The sequence below is a fragment of the Cricetulus griseus genome, chromosome 3 (genome assembly GCF_003668045.3).
Source record: "Cricetulus griseus strain 17A/GY chromosome 3, alternate assembly CriGri-PICRH-1.0, whole genome shotgun sequence".
In the NCBI taxonomy this organism is placed as follows: Eukaryota; Metazoa; Chordata; class Mammalia; order Rodentia; family Cricetidae; genus Cricetulus; species Cricetulus griseus.
Genome location: NC_048596.1, coordinates 159634465 through 159653572, shown reverse-complemented (window position 1 = coordinate 159653572; position 19108 = coordinate 159634465). Strand labels below are relative to the sequence as shown.

General features: G+C 53.3%; 1 protein-coding gene across 6 annotated transcripts in view; it reads right to left on the bottom strand.

The window, feature by feature from the left end:
• Nfix (nuclear factor I X) overlaps window positions 1-19108 on the bottom strand; it is a 68947-nt gene that overhangs the window by 17825 nt on the left and 32014 nt on the right. For 4 of the 6 annotated variants that reach the window (XM_027406234.2, XM_035442547.1, XM_027406233.2 and 1 more), the window contains 5 exons: window positions 5833-5895; window positions 5589-5663; window positions 5121-5241; window positions 3533-3669; window positions 737-859 (listed from right to left, as the gene is read on the bottom strand). In XM_027406234.2, coding sequence (XP_027262035.1) covers window positions 737-859; window positions 3533-3669; window positions 5121-5241; window positions 5589-5663; window positions 5833-5895 — 519 coding nt within the window. The remainder of the gene's footprint in view (window positions 1-736; window positions 860-3532; window positions 3670-5120; window positions 5242-5588; window positions 5664-5832; window positions 5896-19108) is intronic. The other 2 variants (XM_027406235.2, XM_027406237.2) reach the window with 1 other exon arrangement.

Here is a 19108-nt window from a genome sequence, read left to right as displayed (position 1 = left end):
GCCCCTGTACTGGCTGCCTCTGGGCTCTAAGCCAGGAGGCCCCAAGGAGGAAGCTGGGAGGTAAACCTCCCTGTTGTGCCCTACAGAAGAGAAGAGAGGAATGGCAGACATGGGCCGTGTGCAAACAAAAGCCAGGCCTTTACTGCCAGATGGGTGCCGAGGGGGGAAAGTAGCAAGCAAGAGGGGGCCGGGTCCCATGTGTTCTCGTCTGGCCCCACCCTCGGGAAGATCCGTCATCTTCTCGGGGCCTGAAGAGATGTACCCTCAAAGAAGCAGGACAGTCCTTTCCACAGCAGGCCACTTGTTCTTTGAACACACCCCTTTGCTTCTGGGAAAGGCAGAGAAGCCCAGACTAGGTGACAGTTTGCCCTAGGACAGACACCAGGAACTGCTGAGCATTCCACAGGAGAGCAATTTGGCTCAATACTTGCTGGTGGGGGAGGTGGAGGCTGCATGCAGCTCCCAGTGAGCATGTGCAAAACATGCACCCAACATAGACTTACACAGCCAGAGTTAGCGTGTGCGAGGGAATCTAGGAACGGACTGGGCAAGCCTGGTTCCCAGGGGTACATTGCCCGTCCCAAGCCACCCCACTGCTGTGCCATGACCCCACTCAAGGAGCCCAGATCTGTCACTTAGAGTGAGCCCTGGCCCCTGTTGTACCTGGCCAGCTGCCCCTGGTGGTGGCTGCCTCCCGCAGTGTCCCTTTAAGCCCGCCTCCGCCTCCATCTCTCACCTGGTCTGACTCCAGCAAGCACAGGCAGCGGGTGATGGGTGAAAGCCATGCGTGGGGAACTGCCCTGAGAGGAGAGGGCACTGCAGAAGTCCAGCTTTCCTGACTTCTTTAGAGAAGCAGGGCCTGGGGGGAGGAAGCAGCGACACGCAGGTTTAGCTGGCTGGGGTGGGAAGCCAGCAAAGCAGCCCGCTCCTCGCTCCTTCTCTCCCCAGCGCCCAGCAGCCCTTCCTCCACCTCCAGCCCTGCTCTGCTCCTTCTATGGCCTGACCTCAGGGGTGCAATCTGGCTATGGTTGCTTCTGAAAGAGTAAAATGAGGCCCCTGGTAACATGGAGAGAGTATGCGGGGCAAGGGGGGCAGGGAAGGCATACTGCTCCCTGACCATTGACTGATAAAGGGATAAAATGGGATGCAGGGCTAGCATCTAGGAAGGGATGCATGAGGAGCCCACAGGAGTCAGGTGGCAAGCCAGGACCTGTAGACAATGAAAGGGGCCAGAGGGACATGGGTGGGAGGCACAGGCTGGGACCTGGGGCAAGATGACCTAGGACACTCTAGTCTGAGGAAGTCAGCTCTGCCTCTCTGGAGAGAAGGAAAAGGGAAAGCATAGCTAAGAGCCTCCAGAGGGTACAACATCCAACAAGAGAACAAAGATAGGAGCCAGAGAGCTGGGAGGACACTGAGGATGAGCCAGAGGGCAAGGACTGCCCAGGCCACAGGGCTTAGAGAGAGGGGTTCTTCTCTGCCCTGGTGCCCAAAGGCAAGGGTGGCATCCAGCCAGAGACAGGGGCACAAAAACATCCTGTGTGGGCTTTGCCTCTAAGAGTCTGGGATTGCAAGCCAATGTCATCCCTGTCCAGTGTGCACAGCATCCAAGTAACAGGCTGGTAAGCAGGGCTCCCAGGGGCACATTCTTTTGGTGTCTCTTATCTTGGGCTAACTAGGCAAGGTGGGGATGAGGCAGACGCTGAGCTGCCATCTTTGGGGGATGAATCTTACTGGTTTTGATGGGAATGGAGAGTTGCAGAACAGAAAACCAGAGTTTCAACCACAGAGAGACGTGGCAGGGTGGGGGTGGGGGCTCCCAGCGACCAGCAGAGGTGTTATCTGATGGCAGCTGTGTGCCACCTGATAGCTGGTACGGTGAGGAGGGGGGAGTGCCTCACCAGCTGTGCACAGCTGTCCCTGCTGCTGCACAGTGCCTACCCAGCTGTTCCTATCCTGCAGCTGGGCTGCTTAATTGGCGATTTGTCGCAGCCCAGGGAAACAACGACAAGTTGGGGGGTAAGGGATCCTGGGGGCGCAGTGCATGGCAGGGCTGCCAGAGCAACAGAAATGGCAGGCAGTAGAGCAGACAGGGAGGGAGGACTGCAGAAGCCTGGCGAGTAGGTTCTTGGGAACATGGACAGTCACTGGCTTCAACAGGTCATCAAGGTACCCCAGCAGCAGTCTTTGCAGAAGATGTCACTTGCCCAAGGCCAGGATCAGCTGGGATCCAGGATATAGTGATATCCAACCTTCCAACTCCCTCTCTATCCATCTCCAGAAATTCCCTTAAGGGTATGTGTAGGTTACACAGGCCCAGGCCCTGTCTGCCACAGGGAAGCCCTGAGCAGCACCTCCAAGTCATGCTGGGGTGCCTTTCCACAAAGCACGGTCTCCTCTGGTGCTCTAGAGAGTGCCAAGTCCATTCTCTCTGCCCAAGCCCACGAGGTAAGCTTTGCTGTCTTTGCACAGGAACCAGAGTCAAAACCAGGGTCTGTACTGGCTCCCTCAGCTGGGTCTCTACCTGAAAAATTGCCATCAGATCAGACCCTGGTTTAAACAATGAAGCCCAGTCTCCAGCCCCATCTAGAGTGTCCCTCGCTCAATCTAGAGCAGGCAAGTTCTAAGCACACTGTACAAAGTAGGCCTGGCCTGCCTTTGTGAGTCCTAGGGCCTCAAGGACACCCATAGCTTCTTATGTGCAGTCTTCCCTCTGGACTTTCAGGCTGCCCACACCATCAGCATGCACTGGAGCAGCCCAGGGCTGGCTCAACCGGAAACCATCTCAGCGAGGACTGGGAAGGTCTGGGCTGCTTCCTCTGGGCTCTTCAGACTCTCTGCTCATTGCTAGCTTCTCAAGACAATTCTGCCCTTCCACCCTGAGTTCTGAGCCTCTTTGTAAAGCTGGGCTCCAAGGCCAGGGTTAGCCACCTCAAATCTGTCTTCCTGAGAGCATCTGGCAATGTCTGGGGACATTTATAGTCGTCTAAATAGGGTGGCCGAAAGTGATGATGCAGCCTGCAATCCCAACACTCAGGAGGTGGAATAAAGGCGGCTGGAGTTTGAAGCCAGCCTGGTTATTACATAGCTAGGCTCTGTCTCAAAACAACTGACTAAAGGGGTAGATGTTTGCTACTGGCATCTAGTGGTGGAGCCAGGAATGCTGCTGAATGCCTTCTAATACCAGGGCAGCGCCTGCCTCAGAAAGCCAAGAGGCCTCAAATACAACCCTGGGCCCAGGTGGAAAAGTGGTTTAATCCAGGGAACCACGAGGCTGGGCAGGTCTCAAGAGGCAAGGGATCTATGAAAAAGAGGCCATGCCTTTAATAAAATGGCACTATAGGCTTGGTAGCCATCTGCTCTACCCACCATGGCCACAAACTAGCTACCAACTTGGAAGGCTCAGCTCTTTACCTCACTCCCCTGCTTCAGTATCGTCTGTCCCCTTAGGACCAAGAGTCTGTAAGAGCCACCTGACAAAAAAGACTGCAGGGACACACAGGCTGCAACGCTGTGACGGCCGCCTCCATACCTGCATCCACGTCGTTGGGCCATCCGCTAGACTGGCTGCTGCCAGCTGCTGGAGAGCGGCCTGTCCCAGGATAGAACACGTCATCAACGGGGCTCTCCATCTCGCTGTCATCGATGGACTTGGGGCGCTTGGTGGTGCTGAGGAAGACGGGAGGAGGCCAGTGGGCCAAAGGTCTAAGCAGCACCAGGTACTGAGGCCCAGGTACTGTACACTGGTGAGCACCAGCCCACAGAAGCACTCCAGTTCCTGTAGCAGAACATCTTCAGACCTGCTCTCCCTCAGGTTACTAGATCACTGAGTACCCATCAAAGAACAGGCAAAACCTTTATCTGCCTTCTGTGGCTCAGTCACTATTTCCTATCAGCTCAGTTGTGTCATGAAACTTATTCGTTAAAAAGTACTGTAAACTAACAGTGGTGGCTCACATCTGTAACCCTAGTACCCAGAAGGCTGACACAGGAGGATTGCAGTGAATTCCAGACCAGCTAGTTGGACTTGTCTCAAAAATAAATAAATAAATAAATAAATAACAAAAATATTCTAATGCAATATTAAAAACAAACACCAGAGGCTTGAGAGACACTTGGTGGCTAATAGCATGCACTGCTCTTACCGAGAACCTGAGTTTGATTCCCACCACTCATGTCAGGGAACTGTCATACTAGCTCCAAAGCCTCTGGCCATATACCCATACCCATACCAGGCATGATAGTGTACACCTTTAGTTCTAGCACTCAAAAGGCAGAGGCAAGCAGGCTAGCCTGGTCTACAGAATGAGTTTCAGGACAGCCAGGGCTACCCTGACTTTAAAAAAACAAAAACAAAAACAAACAACTTAAATTCCAAAGGAAAAGCTATATGGTGAACAAAATGTTCCAGTTAAAAAGCAAGGACTCAGTTGGGCAGTGGTGATGCAAGCCTTTGATCCCAGCTCTCAGGAGGCAGAGGCAGGCAGATCTCTGTGAGTCCCTGGCCAGCCTGGTCTATGGAGCGAGTTACGAAAAGCTGGGACTACACAGAGAAACCCTGTCTAGGAAAAAAAAAGCAAAGACTCAACCTTCCCAGAAGAAGTCTGATTCAGATTCAGACCTTGGGATTTCTCTCCCAGGCATTTCTCTCTTTCTGCAAACTGCCCTCCCTGTGCAGGCCTTCCTTTGTTCCATCCTGGTGCAGTGGCCTCGCTGCTGTCAGCCCTGCTACACATGCTGTGGCTGGAGGGAGCTTTCTGGAATGCATATTCCATCATGTCCTCCAGTGGTCCCCAATCCCCTGAAAGAGTCCAAAAGTCTTCTAGTCCTGACAACTTGTTCAAGTCTGACTGAGAGGAAGGTTGCCTGGAGTCTCCAGGTGGATTCCCCCCACTAGCTTTGTCTGGGCTCAAATGCCAACTCCACAAGATAATAGGCCTTCTCTTAGCCTCACTTCCAGGCATAGCCATGCCTTGTTGTGCTTCATGACAGCATAAAGCAGGAAGCTCAATGGGTGGCTGAGCATGATGACACCCTGGAATACCTTAGCCCAGGAAGCAGAGCAGCTGAAGCCATAGGGAGGTGGTTAGGAAGGTGAGGAGGCCACTGTCCCGGCTTACCTGGTGGAAGGAGGGGAGGTGATGGACCGCCGTCCCAGGGTCACTTGGTTGATGTTGTAGTAACTGGGGCTTTCCAGGTCTGCCAGCGAAAAGTTGGGCCCTGATGCAGTGGCAACAGGAGCTGGGAAGACAGAGAGGGTGGTGAGGTTGGGATATGCTGTTGTAATCCCCACAGGCCAACTATGCTGCCATAAACCACTTCCTAGAAGCCCAGGAAGAGCTCACTGTGATGTCTAAGCTGCTGGGAAGACCCCTTTCCTGGGTGGGTGGTAACGGGAGAGTTTTTGGTTGTGAGTTCCCCGCCCCATAGCAGAGGTTAGGGACAGTATCCTCTGGACAACTGTTCCACCCAGCTCAAGGCCAAATGGGCAGAGAGTCCCTAAAATGTCATCAGTATAATCCTGTGAAATCTGAAAACCACCTCTGCATCCTAGTCCTGGTCCCTGGCCCTGACAGGGTACAACTTACTCTGTGATACTCTCACCAGCTCTGTCACATTCCAGACCCCGGAAGTCACAAAGCAGTCCTGGAAACTTAAGTGCCCTAAAGAAAGAAAATGGTTGGTGAGTGAAGCCAGATCAGGGTGGGGTGCCTACCCACTCCTCCAAAGTTCTTCCCACAAAAAGGAGCATACACCAGGGGAACCTCCCTCCTTGGATGACAGCCCAGGTCACTGGACAGCTGAGTGAAGGGGAGAGGGTGGGGCACTGACCATTGGGCAGTGGTTTGATGTCCGCATCTCCTTGCTGGTTTGAACTATCTGATTGTCCGGATTCTGCAGGAGAAACAAAAGGGAAAAAGAATCAGGAGCAAAGTTTCATAAAACCATTAGCCAAGCACCTGACCCTCCAGCCTTGGGCACCCATCCCAGGCAACAGACCCCTTCACCCAGGCTCCAGGGCTAGCCTTGGGGACCTATACCAGGCAATAGACCCCTTTGCCTAGACTCCAGGGCTAGCCCTGTTTTCCTAACAGGCAGAGGGAAGATAGTGCATACTTTACTCCCAACATTTAGACTGGATTGGTCACTGAGGCAGGGGGAGGGCATCCTGGGCAGGGTGTGGTGGCATCTTTGGTCTCTACCCACTAGATACCAATAGCACCTTAGTTGTGACAACGCAAACTTCCTCTAGAAACTGTTCAGTGCGCCCTGAGGGACAGGTTAGGTAGCTCTGATCAAGAGTCAGAAATCAGGGGGGCACCAAGGGAAGAAGTCAGTGTTGGGCATTGCCAATAACAAGGCAGACCCCCAGGGCTCTCCTTCTCCCAGAGGGGTATTCCCCTCCCTAAGTCCATTAATTAATGCTGTTCTGTGGGCTCATGCCCCCTCCATCTCACCTTTATGCTTACAAGCAATGCCTGGCAACCCGGAGGGGGAGGTGTGCCCTGCTGCCACCCATTCTGTGCCAGCCTGTCTGGGTTGTCTCATGCCCCATTGCCACAGCTGCTCAGAGGGAGCCCTGAGACAAGGGCCTATTGTGTGGTGGAAGCTCACAGAGGGCTGGGGGCAGGGAGGAGTGTGTGTGCGAATATTTTGCAGAGCTTGAGAAAGCCCCCCACTCTCCGTCCCCCAGGTCCTCCAAAGCTTTGTGTGTGCCAGGGGCAAGATGGGGACCTTCAGAATGCCTGCCTGGGCATGACAGCTGATGAGAGGGTGGGGGTGCTGGGGTAGGTTGTAGGGCACTTGGTGAAGACTCAGCTATTCATAAGGACCACAGAGGTGGCATCTGACACTGTGTCCTGGTTCTGGCCAAGGCTTTGTTGGGTTCCTCATAGTGGCCCAGTCACCCCAAATTCACCCACAGCTCCATGCGTGTCCTGCTTGTCTCCCAGGAGGATTTTACTAAGAGTCAAGGCTCTGTACATCTGTGTCTGGGAGCACTGGCCAAGCTCCTGGGCTAGTTCATGGTATGTCACATTTTGGGGCCTGCTATCCTTTTCTTTCATCTTGTTCAATCTGTGCTCTCTCTCTCTCTCTCTCTCTCTCTCTCTCTCTCTCTCTCTCTCTCTCTCTCTCTGTCTCTGTCTGTCTCCAGTACTAGGAATTGAACTTAGAGCCAGAGCTCTGCCACTGAGTTACAGCCCCAGTCATTCAATTTTTTTTAATTGTTATGAATTAAGAGAACAGAGGTTATGAGGAAAGTGCTCAGCAGCTCCCTCTCCAGTCTAAGGTGTGCCCTTCTCCATGCCACGCAGGGTCACCTCTTTGCTTGGCATTCTCTGCTATGGAGGGAGCCTACAGCCTCCTCCTCCAATCATGGACTGTATCTTGAGGCCTCATTGTACCCTGGTATCACACAGTACAGTATGAATGTTCTTCTCCCTCTCTGGATCCCTGGGTTTGATTCAAGTTCATGCCAGCCCAAGCAGAAGCCAAGGAGGGGGTCTAGGTGACCTATGCTAGGGCCTTCTTGAAACCCCACTGTGAAGCCACCTCTATATCTAAATGGGGCTGAAGAAGGGCATAGCCTCGAACTGGCATGCAGAGTCCATCGAAGAATGCGTGGCACATGCCATGCTGCTCTGTAGACTTCGATGAATTCCACCCATCCTGGGGTCAACACATCCCCAAAGGCCTCCAGACCTGGGTCAATTTGAGGGGGCTCAGAATCTACCCCATAGGAATGCAACTGGCCTACTGCAAAAGGCCAAGTAGAGAGGGAGAGCTGCATGTCCATTCATGTGTGAGTGGGTGTGCACACACCCAGCCAAGGGACAGAATGAGAAGAGAACGTGACAAAGAGATGGAGGTGCGCCAGTGACTAAGGCAGAGACAAATGGGGCTCCAGGAGAGTGTGACAGACAGGAAATCCTTTTAAACCGGGACACTTCCCCAAAGGGTGCTGCTGTTATTACTATTAGTTCATATTAAAGGAGCAAGCAGGAGAGGCTGGGAGGATGAGGCCGGCTGCCACGCGCCACCAGGCGTGGCTCTGGGCGCTGCTGGCAGCCATTTTAGACCTTGGCAGCCATCTTATGGCTGGCGTCCCTAGCCAGCATTGCCACAATGCTGCCACCACCAGCCCCCAACAAGCTCAGCTCAGCTCTAGGACAAAAGGCAGAAACACTGGAAGTCTGGACCTAGGCTCACAGGCAGAGGAGTCAGCCCCACAGCAAGGGCAGCTGCAGCCAGGGTACTAACCTCAGCTTTTATGATCCTTGCCTGTGCCATGAAAAGGCAGGGGGGATGAAGCTGGTACCCTGGCTTTGCTGAAAGGCAGCAGATGCTCTGAGTACCGTGTCGTGAAGTCCAAGGACCTAACAGTTCAGCGAGAATGGACCCCCTGCCCAACAGGGCCAAGGGTATCTCGGAAGTAAGAGATGTTAATACCCTGAGAGCTCAGAACACATCCTGACAGACATAAGATGGAGGTTGACAGGGAACCAGACAGGTCACTGGGTCCTCAGTGGTCAGGCTCTGAGGTCAGCCAAGGGACATCCTGACATCCAGAGATGGGAGCCGGAGGACAGCTTTCCCATGTGGTGGGCTCTCTGGGATGCCTTGAAACAAGGTCTGTACCAGTTCTAGACACCCCTAGGGATGGACCAGCAGCACATCACAGTGTCTAGGCACCTTGACCCCTCTTCTGCCTGGGACTCCTGGGAGAGGTTATAACCCAGGATTCAGACAGAGAGGAGGAAGGCCCCTTTACAACAACCCCTCCCTGGCCCCGCCTCATAGCTGCTTGGCTTTTATCTGGCAGAATGGGGCTTATCAGAGCCACCAGCTGAACAAACACACAAATCCACGGTTAGTGAGAAAAAATACTCAGCCTGAACTCTTTATCTGCTGTTCACAGGCCTTGCACACTGCCCACTGCCAAAAGCACAGGAGGGAACCTGAGGCCGTGCAGTGGGGGCCGAGTCCTCTGCTCTGAAGGTGGAGGGTGGTCTTCCGGAATCTGGCCTTGCCTTGTCTGCCTTTTTGCCTGAACCACCTCCCTTCCTCCCTCCTTGTCCCCAGCCCATCACCACTCTTCTCTAGGAGCCCCTGCCAGTGGGTAGACAGTGAGCTCCTGCCTGCACAGAACTCCCTTCAGTGTCTGCTTTCTCACTGGGGACAATGGGCCAGCTGGTGGCCTGTGCAACAGCAGAGGGACAGAGATGGCACTGGCTCATACAAGGCAGGCAGGTGCTGATTCATCTCTCATCTTGTCCTGCCCAGTCCACACTGGACACTGTCACCCTGCTTCCCCAGTTTGCTGGTGCCATGTCCCCTGGGGGCTGTTTCTGCTTCAGTGTCTTCAGCCTGGCTGCCATGGAAGTGAGGGCTATAGCTCCAGTCCAAGTGTCAGGGCAGTCTGGCCCAGGCTGGGAAAAGAAAAAGCTCCTCCCTGCACCCACATTACAGAAAGAGTCTGGGGCTCCAACCACTTCCCTAAGAGGAGGAACCAGGACAAAGGGTTCACTACTACCTTCCCTCGACCCAAACCAAGACAATTCAATGCTCTTCCAAGTCCTGGAGTTGACGAACAAAACTCTCCTCCAGGCTCTAAAGTGTCTCCCACTCTACCCTTCCAATGCAAATACCTGAAAACCAAGCCCTACCCATGTCTGATGGATGCCCTGGAAGGGCGGGTAGCTTGGGTTAGGTTAGGAGAGAGAGAGAGAGAGAGAGAGAGAGAGAGAGAGAGAGAGAGAGAGAGAGAGAGAGAGAGAGAATCTCAGAGCTCATTCTCAGTACTGTTGGGTGGTTATCTGTCAGGCCATTCACTGGTGACACACAAGTGCACAGCTCTCATCTTTCTCTGAGGACCCAGGCTGTTCATACAAGGTATATCTCTGAGGCAGAGACCACTCCTGCTAGTGGTCCTGGTACCCTGCAAGGTTTGTGGAGGGCAGGACTATGAAGGGGCAGGTGAGGTGAGAAATTTGGATTGACTGGGCATGGGCCCAAGTGGGTTCACAGAAGGGCCTTGACTGTAAATTCTTACCTGCTTTCTAGTCACTCCTAAACCACAGACCATCCCTGCTGTAACAGCTTATAGACAACAGGTGTCAGATGGCATGTAACTGATGCAGCCAGCATGGGTCCCTCCTTTCCACATGTTCATAAATGTCTCTTGGGAGAGACAAAAAGCTCCCCATAAAGCTGCCCTTCTCACCTCACTTTAGCTCCGTCCTCTCAGCCCCTGAGTCTTAACTGTGTTTTTGGCTTTCTTCCTGAACTCCATCTCTGAGTTTCCTTTGGTCCCAACCCTCTGCCATTCTCTCTGTCCCTTTCTTCCTCGCTCTGTCTGCTTGCACACATGTGCATGTATGTGTTTGAGAAGACTGCCTCTTAAGCTGAGCTCTCATAGCCAGAACCCAGCATTGCCCAAACCCTGAGGTATATGTGTATGTATGTGTATATATATCCCCAACCACAGACAAGGATGTATTTATGGCTCCTAGCAAGTGAGGGAGGAATTCCTGCTCACTATAGCCAACACTCCATAGCTCCCACGCGAAACAAGCTCATTCTGCAAGGGGGCAGCTGCGTGTAGCTCACTGGCCAGCTGCCTCCATGGACTTCACCCAACATATTCTTTAGGGGCCAGGAGGGGTGCACAGACCAGCCTCAGTTATACTCCAAGAGCACACCTAGGCATGTGGATACACTCAGTGAGTACACTTGTCATACCCTCAGCCATACAAGTCACCTGTGGGTGCCACCAGTCCTTCCTTAGAGTCAAGGAAAGGTGGAGCCTCCAGAGCCACAGAAAGGAATACCTCAACTATGCAAACTGTTGGTCCAGAGCAGGCAGGGGTGTGACTCCAGATCCCATTCCTGCCCTCCCTAGTGCTGCATCTCATCTGCCTGCCGTGCCCCCCCCCCCCGTGATTCCGGAGTGTCCAGGGCACAGGAAACCTAATCTCAAGGAGAGCCAGAGGCCCAGCCTACAGCAATCAGAGCTGCAGAATGTGACTATTGTGCCTCCTGAAACTCAAGTCAGAGAATCTGAGACACCCTGAGGAGGGGGCCGCAATGGATGGGGGAGGGGGAAAGGGTCACAAAGGGGTTCTGCCTGTCTCAGCAAACAGGACACTGGGGACCTGGACTGAGGAAGTCCTTGAGAGGGCAGGGCAGCCAGAGGGCAGAAGGAGGTGGGGCTGGGCAGACAAGGGGCTTCTCAGGTCTCCCTCTCCTTCCTGGTATTTCCCACCTGTCCCCAAGCTGCCCAGGGGCTAGGACTTCCCTCCTGTCACTGCTAGATTTTCACGGTTTAGATGCAGGAGCCTGGTCAGGAGCCGCATTCCTGGAGCTGTGGGTGGATAAGGAGGATATGCTATGTCTCTACCAACTGGCCATCCTCTCCTTTCACCCCAGCTCACAATGGATAGGCGACAGTACGGTGGCTGCTGAAGACTCTGAGGTAGTTGAGGAGAGACGGGAGTCACTTGACCCAGGCTTGCCTCCCCTTCCCATGAGTCTGAAGCCACAGGAGAACTGTGTGGTACTCTACAGGGCTGTGAGAGCCTGAGCTAAAAGGGCTCTGGCTTTGGCTTGAGTCACCTGCAAGGAGAGTAGGGGGTGTACCGGAGGGAAATAAGACATAACCACAGGGACATATGTCTACTTGTAGGCTGAGGTGCAAGGAAAGAGGTGGATGCTCAGACAGGCTGGACAACAGAGGTCACACCTAGCAGGTGGGTCACACCTAGCATGGGGAAGTGACATTTCACCCTCCACACTGCCCTCTCTCCCTGCCTCATCGGCACCACACTGGAGCAGGGATGGCAGCAGGAAGACCACTGGCATACCTTCTTTCTGAAGCCAGGGCCTCAAGCCTATGTGAGGATCACCACCTTCATGTTGTAGAAATGGAACCCCAATCAGAAACCTGCCAGCCACCAAGACTCCCCACTCCACATAAGGAGAACGGTGCTCCTAAACTCATGCTTTTCTTCTAGAGAGCAAGAGTGGGGTTTCTATCTCCTTCTACCTCCATAACAGTCTGGCCTTGCAAGGAGGTCTTCTCCTGGCATGAGCTGCCAGAGGTGCCCTGCCAGGTATCTGCCAACTGCCAGGAGGCCTCCAGAAAATGGGTGATGGAGATGGGCGGGCACTGAATAGGGCAAGCTGGCAAGGAACTGGGAGCTTGGGGATGATAGGGCTGAGGCCAGCAGAGGAGAGGAAGGAGATGAGGACACAAACAGAAGCACCCGGTGAGGAATTCAGGCAAAGGTACCCAACTGAATGGGCTGTGAGAGCCTGAGCTTTAGCAACATTGGAAACATGGGCAAGCCCAGTGTTGACCCAGCAGCTCAGGAACCTGGAGTTAACAGTGGACTCAGCGCTTGCTAGACTGGTTACGCTGGGATGTCTCAGAGGCTCCACAGGCAAGACTCCATCAGAACAAAATTCCCATCAAAGACAATGGATAGGCGACAGTACAGTGGCTGCTGAAGACTCTGAGGTAGTTGAGGAGAGACAGGAGTCACTTGACCCAGGCTTGCCTCCCTTCCCATGAGTTTGAAGCCACAGGAGAATTGTGTGGTACTCTATCAATCTGAAGACCCTAGCTTTATCCTAGCACCAGGGAGACAAGGGGAACATATAGGCAAAGGGAGACAGGAGGAGGCAGGCAACAATGGCATGAGCAACTCAAGTAAGATCCATGTTCCAGAACCTCCCAGTCCAGTGGCAAAGTTCACACTGGTTCCTTGGCTGTAAGTAAAGGTAACACCTACCCACTGGGTCCCTGGATGAGGAGCAGGTGAGAAAGTGGACAATAGCCCCTGGCCCAAAGCCTGGCTCTGAGTAGCTGCTCCCTGAACACTGGCCCATCGTTATGTCTGGCTGCCATTTCTCTTCATCTCCACTTGCTGAAATGCTTACCCCACCCCCACCCCCACCCCCACCCCCACTGGGCTCTTCTCAGATGCCACTTCAGCTCACTGGTGACACACTAAATACATCTGAGATTGTAGCTTTTGGCCCCAGAGGCCCCAGTAGTGAGAGAAGCAGGGCCTGGATCATTACCTTCTGTAACTAGCAGCAGAGGGGGTTCCTCAGCCACTAAAAGGCAGGCCCAGAAGGACCCCTGATACAGGTGTGTCCTCCCAACAGTGATCATTAGAAAATGGTCTGAGGCTGCTCAACACATGGGGGAGAGATAGAGACCAGGAAATGGGCAAGGCCCACAGAGAAGCAGGGAAGAAACTGCTTGTCCCTGGATTCTGAGGTCCCAGCCCCAACAACCTGTTCTGTATTTCCCTGCTCAATGTTGGAGTTCAGAGAACTGAACACACCTCAAGCACAGGCCTGGCCCAGGATGGCAGGCATACCTCCTGCTGCCCATGGCCCTGCCTTCTTTATAGATAATCCAGTCCTGGCGGTGTTGGCTAGGGCCAGTTTGCCAGCAGCTGCATCTAGCATTTCCAAGGGCCGGGATCCAGGGATCATGACAGTGGGGTTCAGACAAGTGGCCCCTAGCCTAAGAACCTACCCCTCCTCAGGGTGATGGATAGAAACTGACAGTGGAGAATGCCTTCAATATACCATGGCCAGGAAAATCCAGGAGTGGTGGTGGTAGGGAAGCATGTGCCCACCCCAGCCTGGGGCCTGTAAAGCTGAGCCCCACCCCACTCCCTCTCTCTATTTCTAGCATTGCCCTTTTTGGACCTTTGACTTGCCCAGGCCAGGCCAGCCTAGCCAGATATCCACCCCCATCCCCAGCTGCTCCTGGGGCTATTAATAGTGTTTCCCCTTCCTGGGGCTGGGCAACACCCCCACCCCCACCCCAGCCAAAAACATTTGCCCTTGGTCTAATTATTCATTAAGGAAAGGAGTACTCAGTTCCTAATACCCAGCCCTAGGATGAGAGGAGCAACAGAGGCTCTGAAGGTCATATAAGTGACAGCCTCGGACCAGGGGAGCTCCAAAGGAGGGGGAGTCAGTAAACCCTGGTCTAGGAACATTAAAGCAGAGAGGGAGCAGCTTGGGGAGGGAGGCCTGTGCAAAAGAGCCAGAGGTGGCTGTAGGAGGCAGGTGGAAAGGGCAGCGGCAGAGTGCTGCTCATGGAGAAACAACGCTGAAAGAGTGAGCTGGGAAGCCACAGGACCAGGATTCCTGTGCAAGCAAGCGAGGAGGAAGAGAGTGTAAGAAGAGAGCAGAAGTCCTCTCAGCCTAGTTGTTTGGTTTGTTGATTGGTTTTGGGTTTTTGTTTTGATTTCTTGAAACAGGGTTTCTCTGTGTATGTAGCCTTGGCTGTCCTGGAACTCCCTCCGTACACAGGGTAGCCTCAAACTCAGAGATCCACCTGTCTCTGCATCTAAAGTGCTGGGATTAAATATGTGTGCCACCATGCCCACTAACTCCAACTTTCTAATCAGAGCCTGAAGATCCTGGACAAGGCCAATGTGGCCCTGGAGGCTGGACCTATGGTCTAGACTCACAAGCTGGGGTCCAAATCTTAGCCTTGCCATTAGACTCTCTAGTTGGTCTCTCTGGGCTCCTGGTGCAACACAGCCTGGACCTACTCAGCAGATGGGATGTAGGTGGGGACTTGACTTTCACTAAGAAAGGCAGTTTTACAGAACTTACTACCCATATACAAAGAAACACAATGACCTTTCCATCTATCCACTCTGGCTAGCAGGTGCCACAGGTCCCCAAGGACCCCGTGGGGGCTCAAGGAGCATCGTGCTGCACTCCCTAACAAAGTAGCTAGGTGGCGCAGCAAGTTAACACTAGCTGCCCTCTGCTGGCCACAGCAGGGCGAGCCCATGAGCTAGCTGTTGGCCTAGAAGTCCCAAGGAGGGACAGGGTTCACTTTGAACACTCGGAGTGCCCAGCAGGAAGGGCAAGAATCCAGGGTAGCCACCAGACCCTGCATCTGCACTAGGAATGAAGCTGCCTGACGCGGTTCCCATGGCTGCCCCTGCCAAGCACATCCCAGGATATGATCGGAGCTGAGTTCCACAGGCACACTGACTAGAAACAACTTGTAGTGGGGAACTGATGGAAGGAGGCCTCCAATAGGGGGAGAGAAGAAATGAAAGATGAGGCTGCAAGGTGTTTGGTCCACAGGGGTGTAATCTATAGGCCCACCCTAGCCCTAGGAAGCTGCCTTCCATCTGAGAGTTCTCCCAAGTTTCCCAGACACCCTCACCTCTTTTTTTTTTAATCATTTTTTTATTTGAATTACAGACACCCTCACCTCTTGGTGATGCCAACTTGCCTCTGCACTTGGTAAAGCTTGGAAAGGAAAATCCCTCTACTACTGTCTTGCAGGAGTGAAAAAAAAAAAAAAGGAGACTGAAAGCCAGATCAGGAACCTCAGACAGGGAGAGAAATGGAGAAGTCAGACAGAGAGCGGGGAAGAAAGAATAAAAACAAACAAAACCAAAAACCTCGACACACTAATGCTTGAAATGGCTGCAATGGCAGCAGAAGCCTGCAGGCACACCCTCCCAGGCTGCGGGCAGAGAAAGGCCCCTTTGTTTTGCCCAGAGGTTAGCCGAGGTGAGGCTGCCCTGCAGGCCCCCTGACCCTGGGCAGTGCAGATTGCTTCGAAGGGTCTGGCTGGGGCTGGCTGCTTCCCTTCTCCATTGGCCAGTCCTCTACCCCAGCATACAGTAGTCAAAGGAGGAAGCCCCTACCCAGTGGGCTTAGGCAGGGCAGAGATTCCACCAGTGGCTCTGTGGATACCTTCACAGCCAGCAGTTAAAGAGCTTGCTCAGGCTTCTTCTAAGCTGTGGATTTGGGGCAGAGCAGGGGCAGGACCCAGCATGTGCTATGCTGGGAAATGGCTCAGGAGAGGCTGGCCTAATGGTCTTCTAGTATTATTCCTTATGAGCCTTTCCCAGTGACCAAAGCTAGGCTTTTCTGAGGATTTCTCAGACTGGGCCTCGGCTCTGGGCTAGGATCACCCTCACTGTGTTGATCTGTCACATAGAGGTTGAGGTGAGACACCCCAGACCTGGCCAAAGCAGAGGCTGCAGTGCATGGAGGCTAGAGAAGAGAGAACTCTTAAGAATTCAAAGCTCTACAGCAACCCACTCCCTGGGTTAAGGTAGGAAAGGGCTTCAGTCCCAGCACCCTGAGCCTCCATAGGTGTGCTCTGTATCCATCCTTAAAGCTACTGGCCATGCTTATGGGTGCTTAGAGTACCAAGAGCAAACCATTCCTACATCTTAGTTAGATGCTGGGGGTTTAAAGTTGGCAAAGACTGTTCCCCTTCTAATCAGCAACACCTTGCAGCTCCCATGCAAGTACAGGATGAAAACCAGAAGGAGAGACTGACCTGGGCCCTTTTATCCATGACAGTGCTCCCAGCCTCAGTCTGGGGGCGCCTTTTCAGGAGGCCCTCGCCTTCAACTAGCACCAGCTGAACATTAGGAGGTAACATGGAGAAAGCAAGCAAACCACAAAGTGGGCTTATCTGTGTCCTTTTGTCCCTATGTATGATCTTTGACATGGGAAGTGGGGGACTGGAGGGAACCAGCTACAGGGAGAGCTTGCACAGGAAGCCTGAGTGGCTGCCTCCTGCCTCATGTAAGAAACTGCAGCTCAGATACACAATGTACTGCCAAACCCAGCCCCTTAATTCAATTAAGCGCCAGGACCGACTTCCCAGATTGTTCTGCATGCCAGTGCCTGTGAATGTCCTGATGTGTGTGAATCCTGGGATCTATGAGGGTATATGTGTGTGCGTGCACACACACATTTCCTGACGCTGGAAGAGTCTGAGGTGAGGCAAAAGGAGTGGGGAAAGAAAGAGGTAGAATAGTGGGATGGTGGGAAGCAGAAACAAATCTTGGAAGACCAAACCTCAAACTAGGCTTCTAAACCCTCACACCCTGACACAGAGACAAGCACACTGTGTGAGGTGCAGTCTGGGGGCTGTCCATGTTCCATAGGTCAGGCAGTACACCAGGTCTTTACTCAGTTGGTGTTAAGCCTCCTGCAAGCCCCAACCAAAATGTCTCCACAATTACAAAGGTTCCCAGGGGACAGGGCTGGCTCTGAGACTAGCCTCTCAGGGCAGCTGTTGAATCCTGGGTTCCATGCATGTGCCTTTCTAAAAGGCCTTTCTAATGTCTGCCTCTTGGGCTGCATGTGTGTTCTTGGCCAGCCTCTTTCTGAGCCACAACCCCACCTGCCAGTAGGATCTACAAAGGACAAGGCCCTGGGTTCGTCCCAGCAGGTGACCTGCCTCTGAGGTCATGCCTGAGCAAGATCCAGGCTGAAACCTGCATTCTATGTTACTGTGCAGGCCCACAGGAAAGGTGGCGACAGGCTTTGGGAAGATGTTCTTCCTGAGCCCCAGAGGCCAGCAGAAGCTTCCAAACCTTTCACACTTACTATCCCTATTTAGAAGAGTTCCCTAGTTCCAAGGTTACCTGCAGCTGTCCTGGCCTGAAATAAAGCTACAGTCCAGCAGCCCTCTCCTACCACCCCTGCGGAGCTTGACTTTCTCCTCAGCCCTCCAGGGGCCCTGAACAACCCCCTTCTGGGAGCAGAGCCAAAAAGATGGGAGAAGGATGTTTATAAACTGCTAAAAGGGAAAAGTGGGGGCAGGGCAGAGAGGCCCCTGGCCTCCAGGTAGTATGGACTGGGCCTCTAGGTCATAAGGCCTGGCACTTTGCTCAGAGAACAGCATCTGCCTGGGAGTAGCCTCTGTTCCACCCTCCCCACGACAAGCTGGGCTGGCTGTGTCACATAGCAGGGTCTCTATGGGAAAAGACTGGGGTCCTCACTATGTCCTGAAACACCATCTCAATACACATACTCTGACCCACAGGGCACAAAGTACTCCTGCAGTTTTTTGGTTCACCTTCCCTCCTGGGCCTGAGTGGAACAGGATCTAGGTAGGAAGGAAGAAGCCAAGGCAAGGGGTATGACATCAGCAGTCAGCTTGGTGGGAGAGGAAAGCCTAAAGTCAGCCTCCATTTTGCTCTAGGGCTCCACACACAGCTAATGGGAGGCTGGCAGCGGCAAATTGTTGTTTACTTTTAATTAAGTAAACAATGTCGGCTTTCCGCCTCCTCCCCTGCCATCCCAGCCAGTAATTTAGGGATGACAATGGGGCTGTTTCCTTCCTCATGCCTTCTACCCTTGAACACTCCTGCTAGCTCCCTGCTCCTCCACAGTTTTTGAAATCTGTGGCTACAGGAGGCTCCACCCAGGGGTACAGGAAGGCCCTGAACAACCTGATACCTCCTGGGCCCAGCAAACTGCAGGTTTCACTCAGGGCTACCCAGGCCTGGGGCTGTGATTCTGTTATCTCTGCAGCTCCAAGGGTGACCAGGGCAGCCTTGCTCTGGCTGTCCGCACTGAGGACGTAACAGGTCCTCTTCCCCTCCTTTCTAACCACTATCTTTAAAAGGGTGACCAAAAGTTGGGGTGCAGGTGTGTTGCATCAGCAGAGAACAAAGCCTGAAGTCAAGAAAAGATTCCCACCCACACCAGAGTCCACAGGTCTCCCTCACAGCTCATCATCACCAGTAAGGGACCTTCTGGTCCAGTCAGGAAGAGCCAGTGTCCCAAGCTAGCAGTATATATGCAGTACCAGCTCTCCTCAGAAACTGAACAGCATGCAGCTGCCTGTGTGGCCTTGGTTTCTGATGTCACTGTCTTGAAATTTTTAACTTTTGAACAAAAGGTCCAGCGTTTTCATTTCACCTCGGGCCCCACAAATTCTGTAGCTTATTCTGCTCAGAAACCAAATGAGTGAGGAAGAGAGGGAAAGAAAGCCAGCTAAGTCAGCCTTGCACCCACTGGGTTGTCCTGCCTCGGGTAGGGCTCTGAGCTCTCAAAGTACAAAGGAGCCCAACTTTGAGCTCATGAGGCATATATTCCAAACGAGGCAGCCTAGAAGATGGGACTCCACACAGGCAGATTTGTGCCTGGGCTGCTGGAGATCCCTTTCCCTGTAAGCTAAATGACAGTTGGCAGGTGGCCTTGCTTCCACCAGCCCACCTCTCTGAGCCCTCTGCACACACTGGGTAACTGCAGCAGACCTGCGTGTCAGGGTAAGGAGGAGATCCCACCGTTCTTT